This window comes from Chiloscyllium plagiosum, unplaced genomic scaffold (genome assembly GCF_037043375.1).
Source record: "Chiloscyllium plagiosum isolate Xiang-an unplaced genomic scaffold, Cpla_swu_hap1 HiC_scaffold_35, whole genome shotgun sequence".
NCBI lineage: Eukaryota > Metazoa > Chordata > Chondrichthyes > Orectolobiformes > Hemiscylliidae > Chiloscyllium > Chiloscyllium plagiosum.
In genome coordinates, this window is record NW_028270173.1 from 20,231,902 (window position 1) to 20,243,600 (window position 11,699).

The 11,699-nt window shown below is 51.2% G+C and overlaps 1 protein-coding gene across 1 annotated transcript in view; it reads left to right on the plus strand.

The window, feature by feature from the left end:
- Positions 1-10,223, plus strand: part of LOC122548180 (uncharacterized) — a 28,492-nt gene extending 18,269 nt beyond the window's left edge. Inside the window, exons 2-3 of the mRNA XM_087978710.1 lie at positions 8,263-9,829; positions 10,095-10,223. Of these exons, the coding sequence (XP_087834836.1) occupies positions 8,263-9,324 (1,062 nt within the window). The 3' untranslated portion in view covers positions 9,325-9,829; positions 10,095-10,223. The remainder of the gene's footprint in view (positions 1-8,262; positions 9,830-10,094) is intronic.
- Positions 10,224-11,699: the final 1,476 nt, after the last annotated feature.

An 11,699-nucleotide genomic window follows, 5' to 3' on the forward strand; every position in this document is an offset into this window, starting at 1 on the left:
CACGCACACTCTCACACTCACACACACACGCATGCACATGGACACAGACACACACAATCTCTCTCACACACTCATGCACACACAGACACACACACTCTCACTCACACACATCCAAATGCACACACACAGACACACACACTCTCTCCCACTCACACACACATGTGCACATGCACACACAGACATACACTCTCTCACACACACACATGCATGCACATTCACAAACAGACACACACAATCTCTCTCACACTCACACACATGCTTGCACATGCACACACACACACGTATGCACATGCACACTGACAAAACACACTCTCTCACACTCACACACACGCATGCACATGCACACAAACACACACACTCTCTCACACTCACACACACAGACGTGCACATGCACATACCGACACACACACTCTCTCTCACACTCACACACACATGCACACACAGACACACACACACTCTCCTCTCACACTCACACACACACAGACATGCACTTGCACACACACACACTCTCTCTCACACTCACACACGTGCACATGCACACACAGACATACACTCTCTCACACACACATGCATGCACATTCACAAACAGACACACACAATCTCTCTCACACTCACACACACATGCATGCACACACACACCTATGCACATGCACACAGACAACACACACATTCTCACTCTCACACACGCATGCACATGCACACAAACACACACACACTCTCTCTCACACTCACACACACACAGACGTGCACATGCACACACAGACACACACACACTCTCTCTCACACTCACACACACACATGCACACACAGACACACACACACACTCTCTCTCACACTCACACACACACACATGCACACACAGACACACACACACTCTCTCACACACACACACACATGCACATGCACACACACACACTCTCTCAAACTCACATACACACGCATGCACATGCACATAAACACACACACTCTCTCTCTCACACTCACACACACAGACGTGCACATGTACACAGACACACACATGCTCTCTCTCACACTCACACACACGCATGCACACACAGACACACACACTCTCTCTCACACTCACACAAATGTGCACATGCACACACAGACACACACACTCTCTCTCACACTCACACACACACAAATGTGCACATGCACACACAGACACACACACTCTCTCTCACTCACACACGTGCACATGCACACACAGATATACACTCTCCCACACACACATGCATGCACATTCACAGACACACACAATCTCTCTCACACTCACACACACGCATGCACATGCACACACCCACACGCATGCACATGCGCTCAGACACACACACACTCTCATACTCACACACACGCATGCACATGCGCTCAGACACACACACTCTCACACACACACACGCATGCACATGCACACACTCTCTCTCTCACTCACACACACACATACACATGCGCACACACTCTCTCACACTCACACACACACTCTCTCTCACACACACATACACAGACGTGCACATGCACACACAGATACACACACACTCTCTCTCACACACACACAGATACACACACTCTCTCTCTCACACTCACACACGCATGCACATGCGCACACACACACACTCTCTCACACTGCCACACACGCACATGCACAAACAGACACAGCCACACTCTCTCTCTCTCACACACACACACACTCTCTCTCACACACCCATGCACACACAGACACACACTCTCACACACACATGCACATGCACACACAGACACACACACACCACACACAGATACCACACATGGACATATACACACACACACCACACACAGACACACACACACTCTCTCTCATTCACACACACTCACATGCACACACAGACACATACACACACCACACACACCACCACACACACTCTCTCACTCACACATACGCACGCATGCACATTCACAAACAGACACACACACCACACACAGACACACACACACCACACACACACACACACACACGTATGCACATACACACTTGCACGCACATATGCACATTCTTCTTCGATGTGTTATAGAGTCATACAGTGCGGATACAGACCCTTCGGTCCACCTGCTCCATTCTGACCATAATCCCACCTGCCTGCTCCTGGTCCATATCCCTCCATTCATTTCCTACCTGTCTACTTATCCAAATTTAAGCATCATAACTGTAGCTGCACCCAGCACATCCTCTGGGGGTTCATTCCACACATGAACCACCCTCAGTGTCAAAAAAAGCTGCTCCTTTTTAAAATCTTTCACTTATCACCTTAAAAATATTCCCCCCTTGCTCTTGAAATCCCTTACCTTAGGGAAAAGACAGCTGCCTTGTCATGATTTTATAAACCTCGATGTGGTCACCTCTTTAACCTCCTACGCTCCAGTGAAAAACGTCCCAGCCTCTCCTGACACCTCAAATCCTCCACTCCCGGCAACATCCTGGTAAATGTTTGCTGAATCCTCTGCAGCGGAATATCCTTCCCATGGCCTGAACCACACACAGTATCCCAGAACAGGCCTCACCGACATCCTGTACATAACTGAAGTGTGGAAATTGAAGGCTGTGGAAGTTCGAGTATGCGACCGTTTGCAGAAGCTTTGGATGGAGCTGGGGAAAGTTTTATTGAGTCTGTTTTCACAGGGCAAATCCAACACTCTTCCAGATCACCACTCATCCCATTGGAAACGCCATCTCATCCAAACCCCTGCCCCCCCCCCCCCTCCACTGCATCACAGAGTCACTGGCCATTCGACCCCACTGAATCTGTGCCGGTCCACAGCAACGACCTCGCTATCCTGAGGGAGAGTGAGGACTGCAGAGTCAGAGTCGAGAGGGTGGCGCTGGAGAAGCACAGCAGGTCAGGCAGCATCCGAGGAGCAGCAGAGTCAGGAATGAAGGGGTCTGCGCTCTCCATTCTGACCTCATTATTCATCCCATTTCCCAGCACTTGGCCCAGACTCACGCAGCAGGGAAACAGGTCCAACCAGTCCACACCGAACATAGCCCCAAACTAAATGAGTCCCACTTGCCTGGTCCTGGCCTATATCCCTCCAAACCTTTCCCACTCATGTACTTATCCAAGAGTCTTTTCAACGTTGTTATGGGAGGGTTTTGGCCTCTACCGCCCTGACAGGCAGTGAGTTCCAGACTCCCACCACCCTCTGAGTGAAAATTTTCTTCCTCATGTCCCTGCTAAACATTCTGCCCCTGACCTTAAATTTCCAGCAGCTCAGTGCACGGGCTCCTGCCCAGAGCTCCTCGCTTTCACCTCTTCTCTGCTTTCACTATTTCTTCTTACTTTAATCTGCTTTGTGCAGCACCGAGGAGATCAGCAAGGAGGGGACGGAGGACCCAACTGTCTATGGTGACGGTCAGAACACTCAGACCTCTCCAGACTCAGATGGAGGCAGTCGGGAGACAAGGCCTGGCTAGGCCTAGAGGAGAGGTCCCAGTGAGGCCTGGAAGTGAGGTCTCAGTGAGGACCTGGAGGAGAGGTCCCAGTGAGGCCTGGTGAGGCCTGGAGGTGAGGCTCCAGTGAAGCCTGGAAGTGAGGTCTGGAGGTGGGGTTCCAGTGAGACCTGGTAGTGAGGCCTGGAGGTGAGGTTCCAGTGAGACCTGGTAGTAAGGCCTGGTGAGGCCTGGAGGTGAGGTTTCTGTGAGGCCTGGAGGTGAGGTCCCAGTGAATCCTGGTAGTGAGGCCTAGAGGTGAGGCTCCAGTGAGGCCTGGTTAGCCTGGAGGTGAGGTTCCTGTGAGGCCTGGAGGTGAGGTCCCAGTGAGGCCTGGTAGTGAGGCCTAGAAGTGAGGCTCCAGTGAGGCCTGGTTAGGCCTGGAAGTGAGGTCCCTGCGAGGCCTGGAGGTGAGGCCTAGAAGCGAGGCCTGGTAGTGAGGCTCCAGCTGGACAGACTGGAGATGAGGTCCCGGTGTGGAATGGAGGCAAGGTCCTGGCGTGGCATTATCTGTGAAGAGAATAAAGCGTAAGCATTTGAGTCCCGCATGCTTCTCTCTGCCAGGTGCTGCTCGACTGGCTCTCCAGCACCTTCTGGTTTTTATTTCAGACCACCAGCGTCCGCAGTGTGTTTCTCACATCTCAGTGTTCTCCCTGCTGGTATTTACCCCTCAACCCGATTCATCCGGAGCAGACTGACGCACTGCTGTGTTTTTGGGATCTTGCTGTGTGGAAGTCAGCTTGCCTTCCCCGCACCGCGACAGTGGCATTGGCTGAGCCGATGTGGCGAGCAAGTGTGTGTTTGTCTTCGGTTGGATTCTCCCTCCACCAGGTCTTCTCCCGTTTGACTTGGCGTTCGGCCCATCAGCCAGTCATTCCTCTCCCAATCCTGCTGTCCTCCGCTGACCCTTCCTGTTTGCTCGGAGTCCTCCCTCTTCCTCTCCTTCCCCACAGTCCCACTTCACCGTGCTCCCTCCTTCTCTCCGCCCGTACGGATGGCCTGTCTCACTTCACAATCTATTCCCGGCTCCTCTCTCTGATGCTCCCGCAATCCACGCTGTTGCCCCTCCCCACCGGTATTCCTGCCTATTCACTCTTGGGATGTGGGGCCGGGCCCAGCATTTTTCGCCAGTCCCTAGTTGCCTCCCCTTGAGAAGGTGGGGGGTGAGCTGCCTTCTTGAAGCGCTGCTGCCCACCTGCTGTGGGTTGACCCTCAGTGGCCCTGAGGGAGGGGAAATTCCAGGATTCTGTCCCAGCGACAATGAAGGGACGGCCGATGTATTTCCAGGTCGGGACGGTGAGGGGCTCGGAGGGGAACTTGCAGGAGGGGGGGGTGGTGTTCCCGTGTATCTGCTCCCCTTGTCCTTCCGGACGGAAGTGGTCGTGGGTTTGGAAGGTGCTGCCTGAGGGTCTTTGGTGAATTCCTGCAGTGTGTCTCGTAGATGGTACACCCTGCTGCTACTGAGCGTCGGTGGGGGGGGAGGGGAGGGGATGCTTGTGGGTGTGGTGCCAACCAAGCGGGGGCTGCTTGGTCCTGGATGGTGTCGAGCTTCTCGAGTGTTGTTGGGGCTGCCCCCCACCCCCATCCAGGGCAAGTGGGGAGTATTCCATCACACTCCCCTGTTGGCCGGTTCCTGACCACGTCACTCCACACACCAGCGGGTGTATCCAGTCGGTGTTCCCCTCTTATCTTCATGGCTCCCAGATTCTTGGCAATGGGCTAACCAGTCCGATCTCACACCCGTAGGGCCCGTCCTTCGGTGGTGGTTTCCCATCGCTCCGCACCCCCGACTCCTGCAGCCGGAGCCAATCTGTCACTTGAGCTCCGCCCCCATCCTTCCATATTTTGCACCTCCAGCCAGGCCAACACTAGGCCGGTTAACCTCGGCAGCCTCCCTCGTCAAAATGATGGCCAACAGATTGGGTCTTTGGTACCGCCCCCACCACCCATCCTGCCTCTCTTCCAGAGCCCCTTTTGCCCCAGTTTTGTTTCTGTTCGCTGCTGAGAGGAGGGCATTGCTGGCTGGGCCCATCCTCTATTGCCCGTTGCCCTCTCCCTGCCTCTCAAGAGGACGGGTGGTGGATAGCTGTCTTCTGACGACAACACTGCCATCTGTCCCTGGACCACTGACGCTGATGCGATGGGCACGAATCCACAACTATCCCTCTACCTCCTCAGCTGGCTAAAGAAATTCAGCATGACCATAAGGCCCCCTCACCACCTTTCAATTAGATTTCTTTTTAGATTCCCTACTGTGTGGAAACAGGCCCTTCGGCCCAACAATCCGGGTGGCACGGTGGTTAGCACTGCTGCCTCACAGCGCCAGGGACCCAGGTTCGATTCCCACCTCGGGCAACTGTCTGTGTGGGTGCTCCGGTTTCCCCCCACGGTCCAAAGATGCGCAGGTCAGGGTGAATTGGCCGTGTCGAATTGCCCACAGTGTTAGGTGCATTAGTCAGAGGAGGTAAGGACTAGGTGGGTTACTCTTCGGAGGGTCGGTGTGGACTGGTTGGGCCTGTTTCCACACTGTAGGGAATCTAATCTAATCAAGTCAACACCGACCCTCTGAAGAGTAACCCACTCAGACCCCATTTCCCCTAACTCTGTGGGCAATTTAGCAAGGCCAATCCACCTGACTTTGACACACAAAGCGTTCCGTGTGGATGCAACACCAATTGATATGGTTATGCCCAGGAGAGCTGTGGACACAGCCCAGTCCGCCACGCAACTAACCTTCCATCGATTGTCTCCTTTCACACCTCTCGCTAACCTGGGAAAGGCAGCCAATGTCCTAGACTCCTCCCAACCCGGATATAATCTCTTCCATCAGGCAGAAGACCCGAAAGCTTAAACATGTGCACTTTCAGGTTCAAGAACAGCTTCTTCCCCGCTGTTATTGTACGTCTGCACGGAGCGCTCAAATTTTAAATCCAATGTTGATGTTGCTGTCTGCGCACCTTCTCTGTGGCTGTAGCTTTGTACTGCTCGCTCTTTGCTGTCACCCTTGGTATGGTCTGTTCTGCCACGCAAAAGCAAAACTTTTCACTGCACTTCGGTACGCGTAACAATAATAACTCAAATCGAATCAGCGCCCTACTGCCCACTGACCCTTACCTCAAACGTCAGAAAGTGGGGCGCTGGAAAAGCACAGCCGGTCAGGCAGCATCCGAGGAGCAGGAGAGTCGATGTTTCGGGCGTAAGGTCTTCATCGGGAACGTCCGAAACGTCGACTCTCCTGCTCCTCGGATGCTGCCTGACCTGCTGTGCTTTTCCAGCACCACACCCTCCAGACCCTCCCCTCTTGTGCACCGCTGAAGCCCACTGCATTAACGCGGTCAAGTGAGAGACAGAACGAGGAAGGGCTATTTGCTTTGGGGGAAGAGTGTGCCTTTAAGAATCCCATCCCCCCTGCCTGTCTCTCTCTCTCTCTCTCTCTCTCTCTCAATCCCATCTGCATTACAAAGTAAGCGGCTGTGGCAGCGCTCTGGCTTGGTGAGCTGGAGTACTTTTGTGTTTCGCCTGCTCTGGAGTCGGCCCAGCCTCTGGTTTCTGTGCTATGGACAGGAAATCCAGCAACAACAGCCCCTTCCACCTGTACCACCACCCAACCTCCTCCCCAACCCTGCTGAACCTGGGGAAGGGGTTGGGAGAAACGCACACACACACTCACACACAAAACACCGCACGGAAGGCCAAGAGGAAAAGTGAAGATATTTGGGGTGGAATTGAACACTTTCTTTTCCCTCCCCTTTCCACCACCTTTTTTCTCTCTCTCTGTGTTTTCCCCTCCCCTGTTCCTCTCTCTCTCCCTCTCTCTCTTTTCCCTCCTCTATTACACACACACACACACACACACACACAGAGTCTTGTTGGGGTTTTTCTGTGTGTGTGTGTGTCTCTCTCTCTCCCCTATGTTGCACACACACAAACAGTCTTACTGGAATTTTTCTGTGTGTGTGTCTCTCTCTGTTTCCCCTCCTCTATTACATACACACACACACAGAGTCTTGTTGGGATTTTTCTGTGTGTGTGTGTCTCTTTCTCTCTTTCCCCTCCTCTATTACACACACACACACACACACACATACCGTCTTACTGGGATTTTGTTGTGTGTGTGTCTCTCTCTCTCTCTCTCTTTCCCCTCCTTTATTACACACACACACACACACACACAGAGTCTTACTGGGATTTTTCTGTGTGTGTGTGTCTCTTTCTCTCTTTCCCCTCCTCTATTACACACACACACACACACACACATACCGTCTTACTGGGATTTTGTTGTGTGTGTGTCTCTCTCTCTCTCTCTCTTTCCCCTCCTTTATTACACACACACACACACACACACAGAGTCTTACTGGGATTTTTCTGTGTGTGTGTGTGTGTCTCTCTCTCTCTCTTTCCCCTCCTCTATTACACTCATATACAGTCTTGTTGGGATTTTTCTCTCTGTGTGTCTCTCTCTCTTCTCTCTGTTGCACACACACACACAGTCTTACTGGGATTTTTCTCTGTGTGTCTCTCCTCTGTTGCACACAAACACACACACAGTCTTGTTGGGATTTTTCTCTGTGTGTGTCTCTCTCCCCTCTGTTGCACGCACACACACACAGTCTTACTGGGATTTTTCTCTGTGTGTGTGTCTCTCTCTCTTTCCCCTCCTCTATTACACTCACAGAGTCTTGTTGGGATTTTTCTCTCTGTGTGTGTCTCTCTCCTCTCTGTTGCGCACACACGCAGTCTTACTGGGATTTTTCTGTGTGTGTGTGTCTCTCTCCTCTCTGTTGCACACACAGTCTTACTAGGATTTTTCTCTGTGTGTGTGTCTCTCTCCTCTCTGTTGCACACACAGTCTTACTAGGATTTTTCTCTGTGTGTGTGTCTCTCTCTCTCTCTCTTTCCCCTCCTCTATTACACACACAACACAGTCTTGTTGGGATTTTTCTGTGTGTCTCTCTCTCTTTCCCCTCCTCTATTACACTCACAGAGTCTTGTTGGGATTTTTCTCTGTGTGTGTGTGTGTCTCTCTTTCCCCTCCTCTATTACACACACACAGTCTTGTTGGGATTTTTTTTCTGAGTGTGTGTCTCTCTCTCCTCTGTGTTACACACACACACAGTCTTCCTGGGATTTCTCTCTCTCTCTGTCCCCTCCTCTGTTGCACACACACACACAACACAGAGTCTTGTTGGGATTTCTCTCTCTCTCTCTCTCTCCTCTGTTACACACACACACAGTCTTGTTGGGATTTTTTTTCTGTGTGTGTGTCTCTCTCTCTCCTCTGTGTTGCACACACACTCACAGTCTTCCTGGGATTTCTCTCTCTCTCTCCTCTGTTACACACACACACACAGTCTTGTTGGGATTTTTTTTCTGTGTGTGTCTCTCTCTCTCCTCTGTGTTACACACACACACAGTCTTCCTGGGATTTCTCTCTCTCTCTCTCCTCTGTTACACACACACACACAACACAGAGTCTTGTTGGGATTTCTCTCTCTCTCCTCTGTGTTGCACACACACATCACACAGTCTTACTGGGATTTTTCTGTGTGTGTCTCTCTCTTTCCCCTCCTCTATTACACACACACAGTCTTGTTGGGATATTTTTTCTGTGTGTGTCTCTCTCTTTCCCCTCCTCTATTACACACACACAGTCTTGTTGGGATTTTTCTGAGTGTGTGTCTCTCTCTCTCCTCTGTGTTGCACACACACACACACACAGTCTTACTGGGATTTTTCTGAGTGTGTGTCTCTCTCTCTCTCTCCTCTGTGTTACACACACAGAGTCTGACTGGGATTTCTCTCTCTCTCTCTCTCTCCTCTGTGTTGCACACACACAACACACAGTCTTACTGGGATTTTTCTGAGTGTGTGTGTCTCTCTCTCTCCTCTGTGTTACACACACAGAGTCTTACTGGGATTTCTCTCTCTCTCTGTGTGTGTTAGTGTTTTGTTATCCCCCCCTCTTCCCCTTCCCCTTCCTCCTCCTCCTCCTCCTCATTTTCACGCCGCTGGTCTTGCTGAAGGGAAAGCAGAGGCGCTGGATCTGTCCGTGCCCGTGTTCCCGGTGTTAGGAAGGAGGATGGATGAGGAAACGCGGCTGCTGCAGCCGCGGGGAGCCGGAGCCGGGACCGGGGCTGGAGCTGGGACCGGGACCGGGACCGGGACCGGGACTGGGGCTGGCTCCGGGTCCGGCTCCGGGGCTCCCGGCCCCGGGCACCCCATCCAGAGCGGCTTGGCCCCTCTCCTCGGAGCCGGGCACCTTCACGAAAACCCCACGGACAACGGGGAGAGCAGGAAACAAGACATCGGGGACATCCTCCACCAGATCATGACCATCACCGACCAGAGCCTGGACGAGGCTCAAGCCAAGTTGGTCACTTTTTCTTGCCTTTTTTAATAAAAAAAATTAATTAATCCTTTATTTCAAACCCTTTATTTCTAAATCTCGCCTGTAAGTCGGAAAGGAAGGGTGTTTTGATCTTTAAATATGTTTTCCCCTTCTGTTTTAAAGTTTATTTTTCCACCTCCCTCTTATATTTCTCTGTTAAGAAGAAACACATTTGCTCTGGGAGCCCTTTGTTGATGTGAGTTTTGTTTCCCCCCCCTTTCCCTCTCTCCTCTCTCTCTGTAACAGGAAACATGCTCTGAACTGTCACAGAATGAAGCCGGCTCTCTTCAGTGTTTTGTGTGAGATTAAAGAAAAGACGGGTAAGAGACCCCCGGTGGGGGGGGGAACACACACACACACACAAACACAACTCCTGGTCGTGTTAAGGTTGGAACGAACAACAGAAATAAGTCTCTCTCTCTCTCTCTCTCTCACAGAAAAAGGGAAACAATTATCTGGCCCGCCATCTTGGCATTAGCTTTACAAGCTCTTCCCCTCCCTCTCCCTCTCTCTCTTCTCTCCCTCTCTCTCTTCTCTCCCTCTCATCTCTCCCTCTTCTCTTCTCTCCCTCTCTCTCTCCTCTCCCTCTGTCTCTCCTCTCCCTCTCTCTCTCCCTCTTCTCCCTCTCTCTCCTCTCCCTCTCTCTTCTCTCCCTCTTCTCTTCTCTCCCTCTCTCTCTCTTCTCTCCTCTCCCTCTCCCTCTCTCTCTCTCCTCTCCCTCATGTATAAAACTGAAATCTCTCTCTGACTTTTCTCCCCCACCTCACCCCGTCTCTCTCTCTCTCTCTTTACCACATGAAAGACAAGGGGACTGGAATTTTGGAACTCCTGATCACTTCAGTAGAAGGGAACTGGCTGGATAAAGGGGAAGGAGTTGGATGTTGGTGGAGGGAGGGATATTTTGTATCCTCTTGTCGTGAAAGTGGGTCTCCCCTTCGGGTCTTGGCTTTCCTTTCTCTCTGTGGTTTTTAAAAAAAAAAACAGATTCTCTAACTTTTAAGTTATTCCCCCTCTGCCTGACTGTCTCTCCTCACCCCAACTCCCACAACCTAGGTCTGTGTGTGTGTTTTTTTAAAATCGCATTCCCTCATCCCACCTCCCCCTCCAACACAGGGACACAAACTTTGTGGAGATAGCTTTTGTACGTTTCAACTGGGCCAAACAAAAAAAAAATGGCATTGTTTAACAGAGGGAAGAGCAGTTTCAAGCACCCAAGAAAATAGCCATCACCATTTCTTCCTTTGATCTATCTTTCCCCCCAAATCCTCCATTCCTCACCGTCACCCAGAATAAAATACCAGTCGCAAAAGAGGCTGGCAAAACATGATTTAACTGACCACTTTAATTTTTTTTGTGTGGGTGTGCTTTATTTTCTTTGTAAAAGAACAAACTGGCTACTGCATTCTGAATTTTTTTTGTTGTTGTTTTGGTTTTGGATTTGCTTGGTTTTTTTTTTAACACACGCTGGGAGGTGTGAGGGGGGGGGGGGGGGGGGGGCAAGATGGGGAGCCAGGTTTGAGCTGGGGACAGAGAGGACCTTTTTCTTTTTAGTTCCACCCCCACCTCCTCTTTTCACCCTCTTCCCTCCCCCGCCCCCATTACCTGACACAGAAATCCATCAGCAATTGAGTTCATGTTTCAAGGAAATCTTTTGGAGTTGGTGTCACCTACCAGATAAGTTGATCTGAAAGCCACCCTTGCATTTGTTACAAGGAGGGAGGGAAGAGAGAGAGAGAGAGAGAGAGAGAGAAAACCTTTCAGTTGTTTTGTGACAGTATTTGGGATTTTACTGTGTTTGGAGTATTTGCATTGATGCCCCTGTTTGTGTTAATCTATATGAAATGTACATTA